The 25,337-nt window shown below is 49.1% G+C and overlaps 3 protein-coding genes across 3 annotated transcripts; all 3 read right to left on the bottom strand.

Annotated features, from left to right (window-relative positions):
• Positions 1 to 915: 915 nt before the first annotated feature.
• Positions 916 to 1,878, bottom strand: LOC135891663 (olfactory receptor 52K1-like). The gene has a single exon (XM_065419284.1). The coding sequence runs from the start codon at positions 1,876 to 1,878 to the stop codon at positions 916 to 918; it is 963 nt and encodes a 320-aa protein (XP_065275356.1).
• Positions 1,879 to 12,875: 10,997 nt separating this feature from the next.
• On the bottom strand, positions 12,876 to 13,838 carry LOC135886370 (olfactory receptor 52K1-like). Its single transcript, XM_065414158.1, has one exon. The coding sequence runs from the start codon at positions 13,836 to 13,838 to the stop codon at positions 12,876 to 12,878; it is 963 nt and encodes a 320-aa protein (XP_065270230.1).
• Positions 13,839 to 22,986: 9,148 nt separating this feature from the next.
• On the bottom strand, positions 22,987 to 23,949 carry LOC135882075 (olfactory receptor 52K1-like). Its single transcript, XM_065408845.1, has one exon. The coding sequence runs from the start codon at positions 23,947 to 23,949 to the stop codon at positions 22,987 to 22,989; it is 963 nt and encodes a 320-aa protein (XP_065264917.1).
• Positions 23,950 to 25,337: the final 1,388 nt, after the last annotated feature.

The raw sequence follows: 25,337 nt of genomic DNA, 5'->3' as shown, positions 1-25,337 counted from the left end.
TGACAGATGGGGACCAATGAACTCCCACTGTAGCCAATGAGAATTGTGGGAGTTCATCACATCTGAGGACTAGCCCCACAGTTCTTACAGAACTTTTTGATCCTTCTGGGTGAAAGGGGCTAAAACAGGATCCTAATTCACACTCATTAACGACATGAGCCCATTGAAGCAAATGGATGGACTCCCATTGATCTAGAGAGACAAGGTGTGGGAGGTAATATCTTTTATTGGACCAATTTCTGCTGGTGAAAGACACAAGTTTTTGAGCTATACAGAGTTCTTCTTCAGGTCACTGATTTTGTAAGAATTGGGCTGGGCCTTATTTCAGCCAAAAATGAGGTGCTGAATTGTATTGAAGTTCTGTTCAAGATTCTTCAGTTAGATTGAAAGATAATAGGGTAGGGAACTGGCTATGAGAGAAACACCATTCACACGCATTGCAACCCAGGAAATCATCTTATTAAAATTGAAATAATCTTATTGTCATGGAGGCAGCAGGGCTTAGTGGATAGAGCACTGCCCTGGGATGCCAGAGAGCTAGGATCAATTCTTAGTTCAGTCATTGGGCTGCTGGGTGAGGTTAGGTAAGACACTTCACCTCCCTACATTAAAGGAGTGAGCAGGCCTAGCCCTCTTGCAAGTGATGCAGGACCACAGCCAAGTGTATCTTCCATGGTGACCACCACAGCTCAGGGAGAACATGGGGACTGTATGCTGCACCCCCTGCAAAGGTGACGATATTCCCACACCAGCATGCACAGACCTTTCACTCCATGGTTTGTGAAGAGCTTTAAAATTGTTCAGGATGCAAGATGCTGCAGAAAGGTTCATCAGCACTAACGATCCCTGTGCATTTAAGGGGGTGGGGAACTTGCGGATGGGTTTCCCAGCACTAGACTACACACAAGGTGCAGCCTAGAAGCTTTTGCCTCGGAACAGGAGACGAACTCTGTCACGAATCTGTTTGGTTTTCACACCGTACACGATGGGGTTCATCATGGGAGGAAAGAGGATGTAGAAATTGGCCAGCAGGATGTGTACGTGCGGTGCGACTTCCTGGCCAAACCTATAAATTGTTGAGGAGAGAACCCCTGGTGTGTAGACCACTAAGATGGCGCAAAGGTGGGCAACACAGGTGCCGAAAGCCTTGAGCTGCTCTTCCTTGGATGCCAGGCTTAAGACAGTCCTCAGGATCTTGACATATGATAGGGAGATGAACATCAGATCCAGACCCACGATGAAGAGAGCAACAATGATCCCATAGATGTTATTGAACCTGGTGTTGGCACAAGCCAGCTCCAACACGGCCATGTGCTCACAGCAGCTATGGGAGATGACGTGGGACCGGCAGTAGGGCAGCCTTCTGAGGAGGAAGGGCAAAGGGAGCATTAGCAGAACAGCCCGGGCCAAAGCCGCCAGCCCGATCTTTGCTATCACTGAATTGGTCAGGATGGTGGCATATCTCAGGGGGTTGCAGATGGCCACGTACCTGTCGAAGGCCATGGCCAGCAGCACAGCAGATTCCAGGATGGACAATGAGTGAATGAAAAACATCTGCACCAGGCAGCCGTTAAAGCTGATCTCCCTGGAATTAAACCAGAAGATGCTCAGTATTTTCGGTATGGTGGTTGCGGATAAAACAAGGTTGATGACTGCCAGCATGGCGAGGAAATAGAACATGGGCTTGTGTAGGGAGGGCACTGTCTTGATAACATACAAGAGGGTGCTGTTTCCTAGAAGGGTCACGATGAACACTGAGCAGAAGGGGATGGAGATCCAGAGGTGCAGAGCTTCCAGCCCCGGGATGCCTGTCAGGAAGAACACTGATGGATCAGAGCCTGTGCCGTTGGAACCTGACGGGTTGTCTTCTTGTGGCATCTTTTGCAAGTCTGACATCAATGTCTTTCCTTTCAATAAAACATAACACATGGAATGAACAGACCCTGTAAATGAAATACGTACTATGGGCCAGTCTCAGCTCTGGAAGAAGTGGATTGACCTCTTGTGGAGTTCATCAGTCATGTTGCAATAACACTAATCACACAAACCCTTATATTTTTTCTGTGCAAAATCATGTAGAGTTTTTAGAATGTCATTACAAGTCATGAGTTACAAACCCCACTTGGTTACAAGTATCCTACCTGGTGTACCTTGCTACTAGGAGATGCACATTGTTTAGTGTGCATTCTGCCGTGAAGTACAGAGTATATCTGGCCGCCCGGCACATATTTTCAGCCTAGAAATACCTGGCATGTTCAGCTGCATGTAGCAAGATGTACCTGGTACATTCAGCAGCACATTCTGGGTATTCAGCCTGGATGTAAGTAGTACATCGGGGAATATGCATGAGTAGTGCTATTTTGATCTCAGCGATGACCAAGGGTACATCTACAAAAGCAAGTGGCAGCCCGCAACAGCAAGTCTCAGAGCTCAGATCGACAGACTCGGGGTACCTTGCTAAAACAAGCTGAGTAGATGCTGTAGCTCGAGTTGGGGCTCCAGCCCACCAACTTAAGAGTCCGAGCATCAACATCTACACAGCTATTCTTAGCGCGGTACCCCGAGAAGCATGAGCCTGCATTAGGTGAATTGGTGGAAACTATAGTTAAGAACAGAATTATCAGACACATAGATCAACAAGATTTGTTGGGGAAGAGTCAACCTGGCTTTTGTAAAGGGAAATCATGTCTCACCAGTCTAGTAGAACTCTTTGAAGGGGTCAACAAACATGTGGAGAAGGGTGATCCAGAGGACATAGTTTATTTAGATTTTCAGAAAGCCTTTGACAAGGTTCCTCACAAAAGGCTCTTAAGAAATGTAAGTTATGGGATAGGAGGGAAGGTCCTCTCCTGGGTCAATAACTGGTTAAAAGACAGGAAACAAAAGTAGGAATAAATATCAGTTTCCACAATGGAGAAAGATAAATATCACTTCTCCCCAGGGATCTGTACTCAGATCCAGGGCCGGCTCCAGGGATTTGGCCGCCCCAAGCAGCCCAAAAAAAAAAAAAAAAAAAGCCGCGATCGCAACCGTGATCTGCGGCGGCAATTCGGCGGGAGGCCCTTCGCACCGAGTGGGAGTGAATTGCCGAATTGCCGCCGAATAGCTGGACGTGCCGCCCCTCCCCGAAGTGGCCGCCCCAAGCACCTGCTTGCCAAGCTGGTGCCTGGAGCCGGCCCTGCTCAGATCAGTGATGTTCAACATATTCGTAAATGATCTGGAAAAAGGAGTAAACAGTGAGTGAGGTGGCAACGGTAGCAGATGATACAAAATTACTCAAGACAGTTAAGTCCAAACAAGACTGTGAAGAGTTACAAAGGGATCTCACAAAACTCGGTGACAGGCCAACAAAATAGCAGATGAAATTCATCGTTGATAAATGCAAAGTAATTCAGATTGGAAAACATAATCCCAACTATACATAGAAAATGATGGGGTCTAAATTAGCTGTTACCACTCAAGAAAGATCTTGGAGTCATTGTGAATAGTGCTCTAAAAACATCCACACAGTGTGCAGCAGCAGTCAAAAAAGCAAACAGAATGTTAGGAACCATTTGGAAAGGGATAGATAATAAAACTGAAAATATCATAATGGCACTGTATATTAGAATTGGAAAAGGCACAGAGAAGGGAAAAGATGCCTAAGGGGGGGATATGATAGAGGTCTATAAAATCATGACTGGTGTGGCGAAAGTGAACAGGGAAGTGCTATTTACTCCTTCCCATAATAAAAGAACCAGGGGTCACCCAATGAAATTAATAGGCAGCAGGTTTAAAACAAACAGGAGGAAGTATTTCTTCACACAACACACAGTCAACCAGGGGAACTTGTTGCCAGGGGATGCTGTGAAGGCCAAAAGTCTAACTGGGTTCAAAAAACAATGAGATCCGTTCCTGGAGGATAGGTCCATCAATGGCTATCAGTCCAGATGGTCAGAGATGCAACTCCATGATCTGGGTGTCCTAAGCCTCTAACTGGCAGAAGCTGGGACTGGATGACAGGTGGTGGATCACTCAATTCTTGCCCTGTTCTGTATATTGCCTCTGAAGCACCTGGCATTGGCCACTGTCGAAGACAGGACACTGGGCTAGTCAGGCCAATGATCTCACCCAGTATGACCATTCTTATATAGCATGTTGTACAATACTTGTCAGAGGGCTCAAAACTAGTCAGTTACACAGCGAAAACTCCCTGCTTCCAGGCCTATAAAGCACCCCAGTCCCATCCACTGAAATACTGCAGGACTGTCAGGCTACGCTTACACTGTTTCTGGCTTGGGGAAAACTAGAAATGTCACACCGAGAAAGTCTGACTTATGTAATGTCTTCTTGAAGCTTTGTCTACACTCGGCATGTAGGTCTGGGTAGCTACACACCACACTGAAAAGCAGGTGTGTAGCTACACATGGCAGTGAAGGGCTCTGGCAGTGGGGAGGCAGCGGGGAAAGGCTCCTCACTGCCAGAGCCTTTCCCCACTGCTGGAGCCTTTCACTGCAACGGGGAAAGGCTCCGGCAGCAGGGAGGCAGTGGGACACTCAATGGTGGATATGGGAGCATGGCGTGGGTGTGTGGAGAACTGTGTAGGGTGTAGACCTTAAAGTTCCGCCAGACCTGTACTCTACATGCCTAAGCAGGGCCTCTCCATCCACACGGCTATTCATCCCCATGCTAGCCGGGCACGCAGTGTCAGCACTCCACATGCTGCCGTAAAGGTGGACATACCGTCAGTTCCAGAAGCAAAGAGATTCAGATGAATCCCTTTCTGCCTATTTATATTGCAGCAGGAGGGTTGTAGTGTGATACATGGCTGCAGCACACATGTATTCAAAACAGACTTTGGAGAGAAGAAATCTTATGCTATAAAAAGTCCAAATCAACATTGATGCAGAGACTATTTTGACAAAGGGAAAAAGTATTACAAGCTGCTACAGCCCCTATTTATCTAAGGTGGTAGAAAAAAAAAATAATTATTTCATTAACCTTGAAAAAATTGTGATCAAATAATTATGGAGTCATAGATTTTAAGACAAGAAGGGACCATTCTGATCACCTGCTCTGATCTCCTGAATAACACAGGCCACAGAATTTCACCAGGTGAGTTCTGCATCTAGCCCATAACGTCTCTTGGAGTTAGAGTGTATCGCTGAGAAAGGCGTCAAGTCTTAATTTAAAGATTTCAGGCGATGGTGATCCAAACACATCCCTAGCTAAGATGTTCCAAATGTTAGTTTGCCTTGTTCTAGGAATGTGCACCTTGTTTCTAGTCTCAATTTGTCTAGTCTCAGTTCCTAGCCACTGCCTTCGTCTGCTAGATTAAAGAACCTTCTACAGTCAGAAATCTCTTCCCATCTATGAGACTGATCAAGTCACTTCTTAACCTTCTCTCGGATAAACTAAATAGATCGAACTTGTTCAGTCTCTGGCTATAAGCCACGTTCTCCAGATCTGTAATCATTCTTGTAGCTCTTTTCCGAACCCTTTTCAATCTGTCAACAACCTTTTTGAAGTGTGGACACTGAACCTAGAAACAGTGTCCAATGATGGTCTCTCCAAGCCTCACACCTCTCTATATCTGCTCCATATTCCCCTGCTTATACTTTCAAGGAGAGCTTTTGTTCTCTTCATCACCACACTGCACTGCGACCTCATGTACAGCTGGTTACACAACATGACTCCGAGTTCTTTTTTGAGTCAGTGCTTTCTAAAAAATAGCCCCCCCATCCCATATGTATGATCTACGCTCTTGGTTCCTCAATGTAGAACCTCACATTTAGTTGTAATCAACTGCACGTTGTTCAAGTCAGCCCAGTTTAGCAAGCGATTCAGATCGTTTTATGGGACTGCCCTGTCCTAATCATTACTTGTCTCTCTGCAAAAACATACGTCCCCCAGACTGAAATCTCCCATGATAACAGAGTCTCTCACAAGGCAATTGTACCAGGGCAGAGAATTATGGCTGTGTGTGTAACGCAAACGCCCCTGAGCTTTTGAATACTCAGTGGTTTCTTCACATCATTTTTTTTTTTTGGTTGTTTATTTTTTGATGGAACTAAATAGTTCCCTTCTATATGACCAACCTCATTTATACGGGTCTGCTCTCACTTATATGGGTGTAAATCCAGAATCATTCCAGGTTTACACCAGGGTGACTGACAGCAGATTTGGCCCAAAGCTTTCCATTCGCTTTAAAAATCTCCTATTTAGAAAGATCCTGGATTAGCTTTAATATAAACTGCCCCAGCTCACCTGAACCCTGGCTGCGTCTTCTTCCCTCTCAGCACATGCTGAAGTCACACACAAACTGCAGGACTCTGCACTTGGCCGGGATCAACTGGGTGAGAGTATTTATACTCCTAATGACCCCCTGCTGACTTTACTCCCCAGGTGGGAGGTGAGAGACTTGGGTCATTATAGCGGTACATTTGTTTTGGCGCCTAGGGAGTCACAGCAAGTGGTGAATGTAGATTAACCCAGGTCTTTCCTCCTGGGTGGCTGTTCATATCGACATCTACATGAAAACGTGTGGGGCAAACCCTCAACAGAGTGCATGCACGTGTAGGCCATATTGTACTCATACACAAAAAGTGTGCAAATCCCCTCAACCGATGTGTGCACCAGGGGATTTACATACCTAAATTGGGCAGGTACAAAAGTGCGCACACAGTGTGCAGGACTTCACCCTGTGTGTAAGGGCTCTGCTTGAACTTGACTATGAAGACAAGTGAAAACTGGTTTGGGAAAGAGATGGATAATGACATCTTACATGTACACAGCCTCTTTTATCCAGAAGAATCCCCCAAACCTCATTCTAGACAGACCCACTCACCCATTGCAGACATGCAGCCAGCTCTGGGGTGGAACATAAGCAGCAACACTACACAATTGCAGCTGCTACCACTTCCTCTTTGGGTAGGAAGAAGGGCCTCCCTGCATAGGCATATTTGGGGGGCAGCTCCAGCCAGGACAACGGGGCCACACTTGGGGGACAAATTCCGCCCCTACCCCAGGCTTGCAGTGCTGGGCCCACTGTGGGGTCGCTGCTGGCCCGTGGTGCCAGGCACCTACCCTGGTGTCAGTTCAGTTCTTCCATAGAGACCCAGCGGGGGGTGGGGGATTTAACCATGGCCACACGGTGTCTAACGTGCAGTGTCCACAGCCAGGGGGCCGTGGAAGCCAAGGCTGCAAAGCACCCAGCATCCAGGAGCTCGGGGTGGGGCCAGAGCTGCCCCACTCCTGCGTGTGGGTTTCCTGCTGACTCAGAGCCAGCCCCGTGCTCGGTCACATGGTGCCGCCAGGCCCCTTCCCTGTGAGGCGGCTGGCCGGAGCCAGGCCAGTCAAGTGAGCTCGGAGGCCAGGTGAACTGCAAGCTGCACCCCGTGGGGAGAGACAGGAGCTACAGCTGGGCACGGCAGGGCGAGGGCCGCTTCTTTCCGGGGGTGGGGCCTGCCCGGGGGTGGCGTGACCAACCTATTTGGGGGGTGGCCAGACCTTTACATTGTGCCCCCCCCCACTACAAATATATGCAGGTTGATAGTGCCCCCTCCCGCCTCACCCACCAGGCCAGCAACCCATCCCCCCCTCAGATGGACCAAATGGGAAATCAGGCCAGGGGCTGTGAGCATCAGCCTGGCCTCCCCGGGCCGCCTCGCATCCGTCAGGGATGGGGCACTGCAGGATCTGCACGGCCCCTCGCCTGAGCAGGGACCAGGGCCAGCGAGAGGGCGACGGGACCAGGCAGGTGCCACAGCCAGACCCCACCAACACCCTGTGCCTCAGCAGCCCGCTGTGTGCCTGGAGCTCATCACCGGGGGTTGGCAACTTTCTAATGCCTGAGAACCGAACGTCTCTGCCACACCCCTTCCCCTGAGGCCCGCCCCTCCCCACCTCTTCCCTGAGGCCCCCCACCTCTTCCTCTGAGGCCCCACCCCTATTCCATCCCTCCCCCAGAGGCCCCGCCCCCTGCCCCACCTGTACCCTCCCCGTCGCTCACTCCCCCATCCCCCGGGACTCACCTGTTGCCTGCAGAGCCGGGCTGGGAGGAGCTGACGTGGAGCCTGCCCAATCGGGGCACAGCAGGACATGGCAGGGTCAGTCCCCAGACCGAGGGGCTGGGGTGGGGAAATCGGGGCACACTGGGGGCTGGTACCTACTTTGGAGCCCGGCCCAGGAGCAGCCAGTTCTGTCCATCAGGCTGGGGGCCGGGAAGAGCAGCAGCTTCTAACCAATGCCGTTCTCCAGGCTCCAACAGCAGCGGCTGCTCTTCCCACCCCCTGGTGGCGGAGGCCCATTGCTGCAGGTGTAACCCTTCTGCCAGGCAAAGCCAGCAGCAACCAGGGCCCGGTTCAGTAGCTGGGGGTTCCTTTCCATCGATACAACAGAGAACCACCTTGAGCCCCCACCCAGTAACCTGGGAAAATTACACACCACCCCCGGGCGCCTCTGAGAGGCAAAACTTCCCCTCTCGCAAGCACAGAGTCTGAGTGTAGGATAGAAACTTTTAATAAAAGGAGGGAAGTAACCGGGCGTTAATTTGGGAAAACGTCACAAACAGGGTTCATAAACATAAATCAAGAGGAACAGACCCACCCCCAAGTAAGTTGGGCAGTGGCCTTTTCCCCTCAGGTTCTTAAGTCCAGCAGCCCAAAAGTCCCTTTAGCGTGCCCATCCCTTCTCTGCACCCCACTCACAGTTGCTGTCCTTGGTCAGTGCAGACCCAGAGTTCAAAGGTGCGTCTGCAGAGTTCAAGGAGGCACCTTACTCACTCCGCTGCTCGGGCACTCATCCATCGCCCCTCTCCACCAGCCGAACCGCTGTCCGCTCGCTGCGCCTCTCCGCTAGCCACCCGGCTGGCTGCTCACCAGCCACTCATTCACCCGCTGACTGTCAATCATCTTCTGCTGCCCCCGCCTCAATCTCTGCACATCAGTCTCTTATTAATTTTCAGCTCTTTGCAGGCCGGGCAGAGACACTGCCCCATCTCAAGTGATTTCAGCGCTCAGTGATGGAGCATTTAAAATAACAAAAGAGGATCCTAATGAGGTCTACTTAGTTCTTTCTTCAAACAGTGGGGAGGAACAGGTCAAACCAAACTTGGGACTCCTCACACAGTCCACACCTCCTCTCTGGGATATCTGACCCCACTCCTCTTACTTTCACAGGGCTCTGGCTTAACGAGGTCCTTTCAGCTGACGGTGACCCCCCACTCCTTTGGGACAGGTTGAGCACAGTCCTGCTTCCCTGTATTCCTATACTAATTACAACATTTTGGTAACAGCATTTCACTACCCCTGCATTCAGCACTAAAGTGATTTGTACCCAACAGCAGCCAAAATTTACGACTTTGACACCGCTCTACCTGCTCAATATCTAAGCAGAGCAGGAGCAAACTGTATTTACATAAACACACCCCAAGTCTCTCCTCCTCCCAGCTAGCTGTCAGACCCTGCTTCCACAGGAATTCTAGTGTCTGGTCAGCTGACAGTTTCCCTTCTTGACCGGACATTCTGGTCAAAAACTGGACACCAGGCAACCCTGTCATCACCTGGCAGCCCTGCCGCAGGCACCCCCAGTAACCTAGTGCACCTCACAGGCACCCCCCGCCCAGGAACGACGCAGAGGCCACCAGTGCTGGGCAGAGGGACACACTCGTGCCGGGCCCGGCTATTACCTATGTTGGTCCAAATCACGGCATTGTCCAGGTGGAAACAGAGTGGCACTGCCCAGCCCCAGTCCCTGGGGGGCAGCAGGGCCGATACTCCAGGGGGCCCAACAGCCACAGATCATGGGGTACGGCGGCTCGGAGCAGGAACAGCCATGAACCCTCCAGCCACCTGGGAACCACCTCCTCTCGGGGCCGGCCCCTTCTCCTCGCCCACCCCCGGCAGCTCCGCTTTGCCCTCTGCCACCTGCCGGAGACGCTGGGCTCCTCTGGCCCTGGGCGGGGACCATCGCCGGACACCACCCCACCAGCAGGGGGTCTGGGTCCAGCTCCTGGCACAGGACTCCTCATCGCTGTCCCCTTCCCAGGTGTACATGGCAGTGCCGGGTGCCTTGTGGCTAGGCCGGGCCTGCCCGGGGTGGGGTCTGTGACTCGAGCTGTTCAGGGGGGCAGCTGAACCTTTAAATTGTGCCCCCCCACTAGCAACATATCCAGTTTGGGGGGCAGCCCCCCCCCATAGTCCTCCAAACTTCGCCCATGCCCCCTGGCACTATGGAGAAAGGACCTCAGGCAGGGGAGGGGAGCCACGGCGGAGCTATGTCGTGGAGGCCGAGGGACCATTTCATTTTATGCTACTCCACAGGGTGCCAGAAATCAGAAGTTTTCCAGGGAAAATGGGCCATAGGATCTCTGCAATGATATCTATGGGTGGTGATTCAAACTATCTGGAATTGTTGATAAATTGTATTGTTTGACCACACTTTGGTTCCTTATTTTGTTATGCAATATACTCTAGAGCCCAAATAACCAATGTCAGTTTATTAATATGGCGCAGGAACAAGGTTCGATAGGACACCAGCTCCAAAGAGCCGTCCCGTGCAGCGATACTACATTCACCTTACACAGATGATGCGCTCCCCCAGGTACAAATTTCAGGTGCTATTCTTTATATGTTTTTACAAGTGACACATTTTGACAAGTTTCCTATCTACTTGTGCCAAATGCTTAGTTAAGTTAATGCAAGGTATTATGGGATATTAAGCATACGTGAATAAACAGGATTATTGTACAGACCAGTTTCCCCTATATCACTGTTAAGAACATAAGAACAGCCATGCTGAGTCAGAACAAAGGTCAATCTATCCCAGTATCCTGTCTTCCAACAGTGGCCAATGCCAGGTGCCCCAGAGGGAATGAACAGAACAGGTTCATCAAGTCCTGCTTTGAGCAGGGGATTGGACTAGATGACCTTGTAACAATGCTGCCTCTGGTGGGACACAACTGAGAGTACCAATTCAGGACAAATTGCTTAGAGCAGGGCAGTCACAGCCCCAGGCTGGTGGTTCTCCACCTCTCAGGCACACCAAAGCAGCCAAACAGCGAGGACTTTGGTCTCATCCCACTGGCTAACCATAAGTCTGACAAGCAATTCCCTTAGACACTCCAGTTTCCCAGTATCACCACCAGTGCCACTCGTTATGGGGATGAATGGTTATGAAAACCAATACCCCAGTAAAAGAAAAAGGTTCTCCCGATCCCAAAGGACCACGCCCTACACCCAGGTCAATATACAAATCAGATCTTACAAATCATGCGGTTGCCAATCCTTTAGAACCTAAAATCTAAAGGTTTATTCATGACAGGAAAAAGATATAGATGAGAGCTAGAATTGGTTAAATGGAGTCAATAACATACAGTAATGGCAAAGTTCTTGGTTCAGGCTTGTAGCAGTGAGGGAATAAACTGCAGTCTCAAATCAGGTCTCTGGAGTAAATCCACAGCTGGGATGGGTCATTCAGTCCTTTGTTCAGAGCTTCAGTTTGTAGCAAAGTTCCTCCAGAAGTAAGAAGCAGACAAGATGGAGGAGATGCAGCAGCCTTTTATAGTTTCTTGCCATGTGGCCTCTGCTTTCTTTGTGCCAAAAACAAGATATCCAGCACATGGCATGAAAAAACCTTAGAGTTCTGTCCATAGGCTTGTCCCTGCATGCCTTGCTGAGTCACAAGGTGTCTCTGTCTTCTCTCAATGGGTCAGTTGTATAGCTGATGGTCCTTAATGGGCCATCCAGCAGGCTAGGCAGTGCTGACGCCACATTGCCTGGGGTGTCACCCAGAAGCATAGCACAAGTTTGAACTACAGACAGTATAGAGCCAATACTTATAACTTTAAATACAAAAATGATACATGCAACCAGATAGCATAAACATAACCAGCAAATCATAACCTCCTCATAGACACCTTACTTGACCTCCTTTGTACAAGATTTGGTGTCACTACAGGATCTTGGTTGCAACAATGGTCTATACTGTCACAGTTCGTGTCAATAATGTCACAGACCTCCTGAGGTCTCTTCCAACCCTAATATTCTATGATTCTAAGTGATTCATCCCCTACCACCCATTCCCAGCTTTTGGCAAACAGAGGCTAGGGACACCATCCCTGCCCATCCTGGCTAATAGCCACTGATGGACCTGTCCTCCATGAACATATCTATTTTTTTAAACTTATCTAGTTCTTTTGCTACAATATTTGTGGTTAATGTTATTGGTACTTAATGCGTACTACTAGTATATATATATATGGTGCAGAAAATACAGATTATGAATGTGATATATATCTATATGATATCCAGCATATATTAGGCAACAGGAACAAAGGTGATAGCAAAGTAGAACAAGGTGATAGCAATACTTTTCCCAAGTATTTTATACACACACACACACACACAAAATATACTCTGTTTCATATTTATACTCAGTATCAGAAAGTGAACTTTGAATACTTTGTGCCTCAGATCACTCTGGTAAGGATTTGGGGAGTTTCGAAGTGCTCTTTGAAGCAGATACAGCTTTCCTCGCCCCCCTCTCTTAACCTGGTGCATTGTGCTGGTGTGTGGTAGGGTTAAACTACTGGGGATAGACTCTGAAATGTTCAGAAACCACAACTAAGGCCAGATTTACACACGCACACACAAAAAGTTGGCACCCAGCAATGGTGGCAAGTTTGGGACAGAAGAGCCCAGCACTCAGCACTTATTCTGGTGCCTAAATGGCCCTTGCTGTGTTGCTGCATCTCAGAGCGGACGGAACGTCAGGGGCAGATACAGTTCCCATCCCAACGTACACAAAGCCCCCACAAACATGTTGTCAAAGTTACTCAGAAAACCTCTCCTGCATCCTCTGCTTCCTGATCGCTCAGCAGCCCCATCCTGGTCAGCTTAGAAGCTTTTCCCTTGGAACAGGAGACGCACCCGGTCACGAATCTGTTTGGTTTTCACACCGTACACGATGGGGTTCATCATGTGAGGAAAGAGGAGGTAGAAATTGGCCAGCAGGATGTGTACGTGCAGGGCGACATGGCGCCCGAACCTGTGTATTGTTGAGGAGAGGACCACAGGGATGTAGAATACTAAGATGGCACAAAGGTGGGAAACACAGGTGCCGAAAGCCTTGAGCTGCTCTTCCTTGGATGCCAGGCTTAAGACAGCCCTTAGGATCTTGACATATGATAGGGAGATGAACATCAGATCCAGCCCCACGATGAAGACAGTTACGATGATCCCATAGATGTTATTGAAGCTGGTGTCAGCACAGGCCAGCTTCACCACGGCCATGTGCTCACAGTAGCAATGGGAGATGACGTGGGACCTGCAGTAGGGCAGCCTCCTGAGGAGGAAGGGCAGAGGGAGCACTAGCAGAACAGCCCGGGCCAAAGCCGCCAGCCCGATCTTTGCTATCACTGAATTGGTCAGGATGGTGGCGTACCTCAGGGGGTTGCAGATGGCCACGTACCTGTCGAAGGCCATGGCCAGCAGCAGAGTAGACTCCAGGGTGGAGAATGAGTGAAGGAAAAACATCTGAATCAGGCAGGTGTTAGAGCTGATCTCCCTGGAATTAAACCAGAAGATGCTCAGTATTTTCGGCACGGTGGTTGTGGATAAAACCAGGTCGATGACGGCCAGCATGGCGAGGAAATAGAACATGGGCTTGTGTAGGGAGGGCTCTGTCTTGATAACATACAAGAGGGCGCAGTTTCCTAGAAGGGCCATGGTGAACATCGAGCAGAAGGGGATGGAGATCCAGGGGTGCAGAGCTTCCAGCCCCGGGATGCCCGTCAGGAAGAACACGGACGGATCAGAGCCTGTGCCGTTGGAAGCTGACAGGTTGCCCTGCAGGAGCATCCTCTGCAAGTTTCACATCGTCTGTCCTGTCAATAAAACATATGAGATGGGTGAACAGACACTACACACATGAGATGCCACACTCCACTCTGGCTCATGGGGTGCAACTCCTTTGGGAATGGATGACAAGGTCTGGAGCTGATAGAAACATTGGTTGGGTGGTAAATATCGAGGAGGTCAAATTAACGAAAGCCTGGATCAAGGGGACTAAGTACAAAGTGATAAAATATCAGCTACCGGAGGGTTCTTTAATCTGGCAGGCAAAGGCATAACAAGTTCTAGTGGCTGGAAGTTGAAGAATTCAGAGTGAAAACTGTGATTAAGATGCAACAGTGCTACTGGAACTAAGCTGGAATTAACCAGTTCAAGAGAACCATCAGTGGCTGTAGTAAGTTCTCCATGGCTCGGAGTCTTTCAATAGAGATTGGATGTTATCAGAGAGATGTTCTAGCTCAACCACAAGTTACTGGGCTGCATGAAGGAATCATCGGGTGGAATCTTTGGTCTGTGATATGCAGGAGGTCAGGCTAGATGGCCATAATGGACCCTCCTTGCCTTAAAAATCTACCAGTCTATTATTTCAACAGGCACTGCGTCCACTTCTGTCATGTCTGGAGTTGGCTCTACACATCAGATCTGTGACGCCAACCCTTTTCTTCAGAAGACTTTCCAATTTTCCCTGCATACCTTTGCATTACCTTTTGTGTTATGATGAGCATTTCTTTCAGTGCCGTCACCATAGTACCTGAGTGCTTGGGGGAGACACAATGAACTTCGTACTCCATTTTCATCTGCAGCTTTCAGATTTCAAATGATTTATTTTGCTATTTTGGAGCATTAGGCACTTGTGCAAGATCAACCCGGATTGGCCCCAGCCCACAAAACATTTCAAGCAAATCAGCCAAAACCGGACAGTCTAGAAATTAGCTAAACCCTTCCCTCCCTCAGACAGCGACCACCCCATGACTCCTACACTTGCCCAGGTGAGAAGTTGGGACGGTAGATATGGGCTTTGCAGCATGGTTAGGGTATTTCTGACCAAGGTTGAGTAGAGACTGAATTCCAAGGGAAGCCCCCTGACCCCAGCCTACCCTCTCTTACGCTGGGGAGTAGGCAGGGGATGGGGGCGAACTCATTGCCTTTGTTACCAAGCCCTCTCCTCTGCCCGATCTCTATCACTGCTGACAACACCTCCAGCCTCGCAGTCACTCAGGGCTACAACATGGCAGACATCTTTGACCCCTCTGACCTGCGTGTGCAGGGCGTGTCCAAGTCCTGTCACGTCACTCTCCATCATGTTCCTAAGATCCGACCCTTCTATCTACACAACAAAAACTCTCCTCCATCTCCAGCCCCTCGTCATCTCCAGCCTTGGTTCCGGCAACCTCCTCCACTCTGGTCCACATGCCCCTTCTCCCACACCCAAAGCACGAAATCCCTCCACACCCTCCTTGTCCTCATCCTCAGGCCCCTTCACAGCTCTGTCTCCTTACTGATCCACTCAGTTCTCTTCTTGTGTTGTCCCCTCTCCCCTCCACTCTGCCAGGGATGGAGCACCCACCTGTCTGCATCTCTCATGCTGCCTCCCTAGTATAGAACAGCCCCCCTGAACCGGCCCGTTCCCCATTCCTGCTTCGTAGCCATCCTCAAGACCCACTCGGCCAAGGAACAATGGACCATCGGGTAGATTTGATGTGCATGTATTTAACATAACAGATGCATATAATGGCAGGAAAAAATGGTCCATATTTTGGTTTGAATTCCTTTATCTCCCCCTCCGTATGTTACAGAGGGCTTAATGTTAATAAAGAAAAGTATCTGTGTGTGCACGTGTGTGTGTGTGTGTGTGTGTGTGTGTGTGTACAGTGCCTTGAACATTCTGAGTGCCAACTGAAGGACAATAATTCTCAATATCTAGAGAATGTACAAAATCCCCCCAAACTTGCCAATCATTTGGTGGACAAATTTTAACACATGGATCCTGGTTCTATCCCATCATTAGCTCTTAGGGCTTTCCACCTTTGTTTGCACCCACAAGGATCTGCCAGCAGGAATGTGGGCACGGAGGCTGCTACACACCTGATTTGTGGGGACAGTTATTTCCAGGAGCAAATTATGCCTTCAGCAAGGAAGGCCAGGTTTTTTTAAAAAGCAAGACTCAAACGTAATACGCATAGTCTCTTGCACATAAACTGCATTCCACAACCCCTTTCAGAATCCAGGTACCTTAACAGAAAGGAACTAGGACCAATGCTGAAGTCAAGAGAAGTAATCTGCATGTGAAACGTCTAAAGAGCCACTCAGCACCACATCCTCAGTCTTGGGTGTTGAAAATATTTGCCTTCATCCACGCTTGGGCACATAGCTTGATTTTTAGGAGGTGCTGAACACCCATCAGCTCCCATTGAAAACCAGATCACTCGTTTAGGTGAAAACCACATTAGTCGTTTAGGTGAAAACCAGATCATTCATTCTAAATATAGACCATAGCTGCCTAGCGATAGGCACCCAAGTGTGATCAGGTGGGGCACAATACGAATCCGCAGATGAAACAGGAAATTAAAATATACAGCAGCAGAATTTGGATCAGGTTTTGAACTTGCCCACAATGTGGGTGTGTTTGGATCTGAGGTTCTGCTTCAGACCCGTCTATGACTACAGAACAGCACAATTCCTTTGCCCACACGAATCGGATTCCGTGGGCGAACTCACCAGAATCCTGCAGTGCTCCCTTCCTTTCCTAGGGCCTCGCTCTGCCTCACGCTCACCCGCAGCTGCCTGCCTTTGGTGGATTTATAGCCACGGTGAGAGAACTCGCCTCCTCCCCTCAGGGGGGTCTCGCAGTTCAGCTGGGAATCTCTGCTTCCACTTTCTCCTCCCACCCATCGCTGGCAGACAGAGTTAACTCTTTCTCTTCAGACTTGGGAGAAAAGAAACTGTTCCTGCATCGTGGGAATGAGAGATAGAAAAGCCATTTTCAGTCCCTTCTAGACCAAGATCCCTCAGCCATTGCAGAACTGATTGCTATGGTAGATTCCCTAGTGCTCTGCCCAATCTTGTTTTAAATAACCCAAGCAATGAACCCTCCACTACTTCCCTTAGGAGGCTGTATCCACCCCGGGGAGTCCATTAGTGCCGGAGTACCTTCACCGGCTACACAAGAGGGTCACCCTGGCCAGACAACTCAACTTCAGCTTCTTTCTGGCTGAATATTGAACAGTCCGCAGTCACTACGAATACAAGCTAGCTACTGAACGCCACTCACAGGGAAAGGCCCTAGGAGTGCAAAAAGGGAATACAGCCTCACAGATATTTACTCCGCAGCCGGCCTCCTTATGTTATTATTTTTAGTTTGCATTGGGATAGTGCTTAGAGGCCTCAGCCTGGAAAACGAGCCCCATCGTGCCAGGTGCTGTACACACGTGTAAGGAAAAGGTGCCCTACAGAGTTTCCCATCCGTGTCGGTGTTTCAGTTCCCGGGTGCGGTAAACTTCCTGAGGAGAAGAAATCTCACCTCATTTCAGCCCCACACTCCCCTGAGGCATTCAGTAACCCTGTGAACAACACAGACCAATGGGGAGACATTCAGCACGAGTGGATCCTCTTGACTATAAATAAGTCTACACTGAAAAGAAAACCCAAAACATGGCAGCATCTCAGAGCCCAGGTCAATTGACTCCGGCTCGCGGGGTTCAGGCTGCGGCACACAAAAGAGAAGTGAAGATGTCCCCGCTCAGGGTGAAGTCCGAGGTCTGGGCCTTCCCCCTTCACCGGTTTTCAGAGCCCAGGTTCCAGCCCGAGCAGAAATGGCTACACTGCTATCTGTAGCCCTGTACCGTGAGCCCGAGTAAGTTCACCCAGACTCTAAGACTTGCTCCCCGGGGGAGGGGGGTTGCGGTGTAGACATAACCTAAGAAGAGGCAGTTTCAGGGCAGTGCTGGCACTTCCTGACCACAGTCCACCTGCCAATATGGCGAGGCAGCCATTCTTGTGAGATTTCAGCTCTTCCGCTTCCATTTCTAGCTGGACCTCAAAACGGATGAGGAGCAGTGAAAACAAAAAACAATTCAGTGGGGTGGAGTTCCCTCGGCTTTTCAAAACCTTCATAAAAGCATGCTTACTTGTATCAATCTTTCATCAGCCGGAAGCGCTGTGTTCCCACTGATTTATTCCTGACACCGCCTGGAGTGAAGCAGTTAAGTCACCACTGTTTTGGGTTCTGAAACCCCTGGGTAACACCCTCCTAACCAGACAGGGCACTGATGACTTCAGATTCGAACCTAAACAGAGCCCTGAACATGCAGGGACAAGTCTTCAAACGTCATATGCACTTTTGCACATGCACCCCCTCAGTTGTGCAGATCCCCTCATGCAGACATGCCTTTTGGGGTATTTGCACATTTAAACTAGGCATGCGCACACACACACACACACACACACACACCCTAGCACGTCCTCTCTTGAAGATCAATCCCATACTATTGAATAGAGATGTAGCTATCAAGCCAAGGGCCTATAAAATAGGAATGGATTAATTTACTGTTACTATTTGTGGCTATTCCCTATGCTTGATAGCAGATTTTCCTGTGATGAAGAAAGGCTCTGAATTCCCAGCTGGGGGAGTAAAGAGGATTTCTTTAAGAGGTATAAATACCCCCACGTGGGTTGTCCCGGCAGACTGGAGAATCACGCAGACTGGGTGTGACTGTAGCATTCACTGAGGGTGAAGAAGATACAGACGGATCCAGGTGAGTTGGGGCAGTATGGATTTAATCAGGGGCCCTGTTAATGCATAATTTTAAAATGCACTGGGAAACTTTGGGCCAAATCCTGTTCTCAGTCACGCTGGTGTAAATATAAAATAGTCCTACTGATTAAAGCAGAACTACTCTGGATTTACAGCAATGTAACTGGGCAGAATTTGGCTCTTTATGAATGCACTATTTAATAACATGGAAAAAAGACCTTATGAGAATGTGAAGTACTCCAAATTCAAGAAATGCCAATGAAAACAGAACCTGAATTCTGCTCCCTTTGAATGAATTTGTTAGTCTTTAATGAGTTGACTGCAAATTATTCCTCAATTGACACAACCACAAAGGCTCTTTTCTACAGCAGACCCATTTCAAGTGATTTCAGCTCTCAGTGATGGAGCACCTAAAATAACAAAAGAGGCTCCCAATGAAGCCTATTGAGTTCTTTCGTTCAACAGTGGGGAGGAACAGAGCAAACCACTCTCAGGAATTCTAGGGAGAGTCCTAGAATGGGATAGCTGTCTTTTCTCACCCATACTGTCATAGGGCTCTGGCAATCGATCCCCTGGCTTAATGAGGTTCTTTCATCTGAGGGTGACCCTCACACTCCTTTGGGACAGGTTAAGCACAGTCCTGCTTCCATGTATTCCTATAACAATTACAACATTTTGGTAACAGCATTTCACTACCGCTGCATTCAGCACTAAAGTGATTTGTACCCAACACCAGCCAAAATGTATGGCTTTGACACCGCTCTAGCTGCTCAATATCTAAGCAGAGCAGGAGCAAACTGTATTTACATAAACACACCCAAAGTCTCTCCCCCTCCCAGCTAGCTGTCAGGGGAGCATTCATTCAGACCCTGCTTCCACCGGTAACTGGAATTCTAGCGTCTGGTCAGCTGACAGTTTTCCTCTTCAACCGGACGTTCTGTTCAAAAAACGGACACCTGGCAAAAACCCTGTCATCACCTGGCAGCCCTGCCGCAGGCACCACCCAGTAAACTGGTGCACCTCACAGGCAACCCCCCGCCCGGGAACAAAGGAAGGGCTCAGGGGCCACCAGTGCTGGGCAGAGGGACACACTCGTGCGTGGCCCGGCTGTTATCAATGTTGGTCCGGATCACAATATTGTCCAGATGGGAACAGAGTGGCACCGCCCAGCCCCAGTCCCTGGGGGGCAGCAGGGCTGATACTCCAGGGGGCCCAACAGCCATGGATCATGGGGTACGGCAGCTCAGAACAGGAACAGCCATGAACCCTCCAGCCACCTGGGAACCACCTCCTCTCAGGGCCGGTCCCTTCTCCTCGCCAACCCCCGGCAGCTCCGCTTTGCCCTCTGCCACCTGCCGGAGATGCTGGGCTACTCTGGACACCACCCCACCAGCAGCGGGGCTGGTGGCCAGCTCCTGATACATGACTTTTCATCACTGTCCACTTCCCAGGTGTACATGGCAGTGTTGGGTGCCTTGCGGCTGGAAGGGGCCTGCCCAGGGTGGGGGCTGTGACTCACATTGTTCGGGGGGGGCTGAACCTTTAAATTGTGCCTCCCACTAGCAACATATCCAGTTTGGGGGGCAGCGCCCCCCATAGTCCTCCAAACTCCGCCCATGCCCCCCTGGCACTATGGGGAAAGGGCCTCAGGCAGGGGAGGGGAGCCACGGCGGAGCTATGTCGTGGAGGCCAAGGGACCATTTCTCTTTAAGCTACTCCACAGGGTGCCAGAAATCAGAAGTTTTCCAGGGAAAATGGGCCATAGGATCTCTGCAGTGATATCTATGGGTGGTGATTCAAACTATCTGGAATTGTTGATAAATTGTATTGTTTGACCACACTTTGATTCGTTATTGTGTTATGAAATATACTCAAGAGCCCAAATAACAAATATCAGGTAGGTTTATTAATATGGTGCAGGAAAAAGGTTCGGTATGATACCAGTCTCCAAAGAGCCGTCCCGTGAAGTGATACTGCATTCACCTTACACTGATGGTGTCCTCCCCCAGTTACTAAATGCATACTAGTATCTATATGGTGCCTATAATCCATATTATGAATGTGATACATATCTATATGCTATTCAGTATATATTAGGCAACAGGAACAAAGGTGATAGCAAAGTAGAGCAAGACTTTTTCCTGAGTATTTTATTAACACACACACACATACACATGGAGACAATACTCTGTTTCATTTATTTATTGCCAGTATCAGACAGTGAACTTTGAACACTTTGTGCCTAATGTTAGAGGGCTTTCCCTTCACCCCCTCCCCTGGTTCTTGTCACACAGACAGAAACAGAAGACCAGAAGTCCAAAGTGCAGGTAATTTGGTGTTTATGGGGGTTAGTTCCAAGCAAACATATCCATAAGTCTACATGCTGGCAGAGTCTGTTTTCCAGTGTTCTGTTCTTCCCTATTCCCTGCTTCCATTCCCTATTCCCCATTCCCCCCTGCTCCTCCTTAGCAGGCCCAAATATACCTGCAGTGCACGCCCCTAGTCACACCCCCTACAACTTATGGTCATGTTCCGTTTTGGAGGGTTGTGAGTCTGCGGTCTTCGCCCGACCTCTTTTCTACCCCATGGGAGGGGTAAGGAGTGAGGTTGTGTTTCTTTGGCTTTTAGTGTTTCTTATGCCTCTCCCCTCCCCCCCCCACCTCTCTTTCCCCTCCTAACTGCTTGCGTGACCTTGCCTTGAGATAAAGAGTTGAGGCAGTCTTTAAGTGTGCGCTCATATATGACATTCCCACCATGCCCAGTAACCCTTTAGTTGTATCCCTTATCTTTTCCCATTGTACTAAAAGCCCCATCTGGTTGTGGGAAATGCAACACACAGTGTCTTTGTTCATTGTTCTTCATACATACTAGTATAAGATATGAGTATCAAAAAGTCAACCCCAAAATTCTATCTCAGGCTGACAAACAAGCCTATAGACTAACACCAGAGATCACTCTGGTAAGGATTTGGGGAGTATCAAAGTGCACTTTGATGCAGATGCACCTTCCTCACCCCCCTCTCTCGACCTGGTGCATTGTGCTGCTGTGTGGTAGGGTTAAACCACTGGGGACAGACTCTCAAATGTTCAAGTTTTCCAGGTAAAAAGGGCCATAGGATCTCTGCAGCGATATCTATGGGTGGTTATTCAAACTATCTGGAATTCTCGATAAATTGTATCATTTGACCACACTTTCGTTCATTATTTTGTTATGAAATATACTCAAGAGCCCAAATAACCAATGTCAGTCAGGATCACTGTTAAGAACATAAGAACAGACATGCTGAGTCAGACCAATGGTCCATCTATCCCAGTATCCTGTCTTCTGACAGCAACCAATGTCAGATGCCCCAAAGGGAATGAACAGAACAGGGAATCGTTAAGTGATCCATTCCCTGTCACCCATTCCCAGCTTCTGGCAAACAGAGGCTAGGGACACCATCCCTGCCCATCCTGGCTAATAGCCATTGATGGACCTATCCTCCATGAACGTATCTAGTTCTTTTTTTAACTTATCTAGTTCTTTTATTACAATATTTGTGGCTAATGTTATTGGTACTTAATGCATACAACTAGTATATAGATATGGTGCAGAAAGTACATATTATCAATGTGATATATATATATATATGCTATCCAGCTTATATTAGGCAACAGGAACAAAGGTGATAGCATAGCAGAGCAAGACTTTCTCCCGAGTATTTTATTAACACACACACACACAGAGACAATACTCTGTTTCATTTATTTATGATCAGTATCAGAAAGTGAACTTTGAACACTTTGTGCCTGAGATCACTCTGGTAAGGATTTGGGGATTTTCGAAGTGCTCTTTCCTCGCCCCCCTCTCTTGACCTGGTGCATTGTGCTGCTGTGTGGTAGGGCTAAACAACTGGGGACAGACTCTCAAATGTTCAGACACCACAACTAAGGCCAGACTTCCCCAGTTGGCACCAAGCAGCTTCCATGGTGGCACATTTGGGACAGAAGAGCCCAGCACTCAGCACTTAGTCTGGTGCCTAAATGGCCCCAGGTGTATTGATGCATCTCAGAGGTGACTGAACTTCTGGGGCAGATACAGCATTTGTTCCTGCAGCATACATGTCCATGGCTGTGTCAGTAATAAAGGCCAGATGTTCCAGCAAAGAAGGTGCAAGGTGCCTTAACACTCCTCCACCCTCCACACACGTGGCAAAGTGAGGACAAGGTCATGGCCAAGATCACCTTCCAGCCAGCAGTGCTAAGCTCATATAGGGGTCGGTGTATTGCTCCCTGTGAGTCGGAGGTAGAGTTCCCATCCCAGCGTACATAAAGCCCCCACTAACATGCTGTCTAAGTTACTCAGAAAACCTCTCCTGCATCCTCTGCTTCCTGATCGCTCAGCAGCCCCCTCCAGGTCAGCCTAGAAGCTTTTCCCTCTGAACAGGAGAAGCACTCGGATGCGAATCTGTTTAGTTTTCACACCGTACACGATGGGGTTCATCATGGGAGGAAAGAGGAGGTAGAAATTGGCCAGCAGGATGTGTACGTGCGGGGCGACATGGCGCCCGAACCTGTGTACTGTTGAGGAGAGGACCACGGGGATGTAGAATACTAAGATGGCGCAAAGATGGGAGCCACAGGTTCCCAAAGCCTTGAGCTGCTCTTCCTTGAATGCCAGTCTTAAGACAGCCCTTAGGATCTTGACATATGATAGGGAGATGAACATCAGATCCAGCCCCACGATGAAGACAGTTACGATGATCCCATAGACGTTACTGAAGCTGGTGTCAGCACAGGCCAGCTTCACCACGGCCATGTGCTCACAGTAGCAATGGGAGATGACGTGGGACCCGCAGTAGGGCAGCCTCCTGAGGAGGAAGGGCAGAGGGAGCATTAGCAGAACAGCCCGAGCCAAAGCCGCCAGCCCGATCTTTGCTATCACTGAATTGGTCAGGATGGTGGCGTACCTCAGGGGGTTGCAGATGGCCACGTACCTGTCGAAGGCCATGGCCAGCAGCAGAGTAGACTCCAGGATGGAGAACGAGTGAAGGAAAAACATCTGCACCAGGCAGGCGTTAAAGCTGATCTCCCTGGAATTAAACCAGAAGATGCTCAGTATTTTCGGCACGGTGCTTGTGGATAAAACCAGGTCGATGACGGCCAGCATGGCGAGGAAATAGAACATGGGCTTGTGTAGGGAGGGCTCTGTCTTGATAACATACAAGAGGGTGCAGTTTCCTAGAAGGGCCATGGTGAACATTGAGCAGAAGGGGATGGAGATCCAGGGGTGCAGAGCTTCCAGTCCTGGGATTCCCGTCAGGAAGAACACGGACGGATCAGAGCCTGTGCCATTGGACGCTGACAGGTTGCCCTGCAGGAGCATCCTCTGCAAGTTTCACATCAACGTCTGTCCTGTCAATAATACATATGAGATGGGTGAACAGACACTATACACATGTGAAATGCCGCACTCCACTCTGGCTCACGGGGTGCAACTCCTTTGGAAATGGATGACAAGGTCTGGAGCTGATAGAAACATTGGTTGGGTGGTAAATATCGAGGAGGTCAAATTAAGGAAAGCCTGGATCCAGGGGTGTCAGTACAAAGTGATAAGATATCAGCTACCGGAGGGCTCTTTAATCTGGCAGGCAAAGGCAAAACAAGTTCTAGTGGCTGGAAGTTGAAGCCTTCGTAGTGTAAACTGTGAATAAGATGCAACAATGCAACTGGAACTAAGCTGGAATTAACCAGTTCAAGAGAACCATCAGTAGGTGTAGTAAGTTCTCCATGGCTTAGCGTCTTTCAATAGAGATTGGATGTTCCCAGAGAGATGTTCTAACTCAACCACAAGTTACTGGGCTGCATGCAGGAATCATTGGGTGGGTTCTTTGGCCTGTGATATGCAGGAGGTCAGGCTAGATGGCCATAATGGACCCTTCTTGCCTTAAAAATCTACCACTCTATTATTTCAACAGGCACTGTGTCCACTTCTGTCACATCTGGAGTTGGCCCTACACATCAGATCTGTGACGCCAACACTTTTCTTCAGAAGACTTTCCAATTTTCCCTACATGCCTTTGCATTACCTTTTGTGTTATCATGAGCGTTTCTTTCAGTGCCATCACCATGGTACCTGAGTGCTTGGGGGAGACACAATGAACTTCGTACTCCATTTTCATCTGCAGCTTTCAGATTTCAAATGATTTATTTTGCTATTTTGGAGCATTAGGCACTTGTGTGAGATTAACCCAGATTGGCCCCAGCCCACAAAACATATCAAGCAAATCAGCCGAAACCAGATAGTCTAGAAATTAGCAAAACCCTTTCCTCCCTCAGACAGCGACCGCTCTTACGCTGGGGAGTAGGGAGGGCAGGGGGGTGAACTCATTGCCTTTGTTACCAAGCCCTCTCCTCTGCCCGATCTCTATCACTGCTGACAACACCTCCAGCCTCGCAGTCACTCAGGGCTACAACCTGGCAGACGTCTTTGACCCCTCCGACCTGCGTGTGCAGGGCGTGGCCAAGTCCTGTCACGTCACTCTCCATCATGTTCCTAAGATCCGACCCTACTACCTACACTCTCCTGCATCTCCAGTCCCTCATCATCTCCAGCCTTGGTTCCAGCAACCTCCTCCACTCTGGTCCACATGCCCCTTCTTGCACACCCAAAGCACGAAATCCCTCCACAGGCTCCTTGTCCTCATCCTCAGGGCCCTTTGCAGCTCCATCTCCTTACTGATCCACTCTGTTCTCTTCTTTTGTTGTCCCCTA

The sequence above is a fragment of the Emys orbicularis genome, chromosome 1, assembly GCF_028017835.1.
Source record: "Emys orbicularis isolate rEmyOrb1 chromosome 1, rEmyOrb1.hap1, whole genome shotgun sequence".
In the NCBI taxonomy this organism is placed as follows: domain Eukaryota; kingdom Metazoa; phylum Chordata; order Testudines; family Emydidae; genus Emys; species Emys orbicularis.
This window is presented reverse-complemented; position numbering and strand designations above follow the sequence as displayed.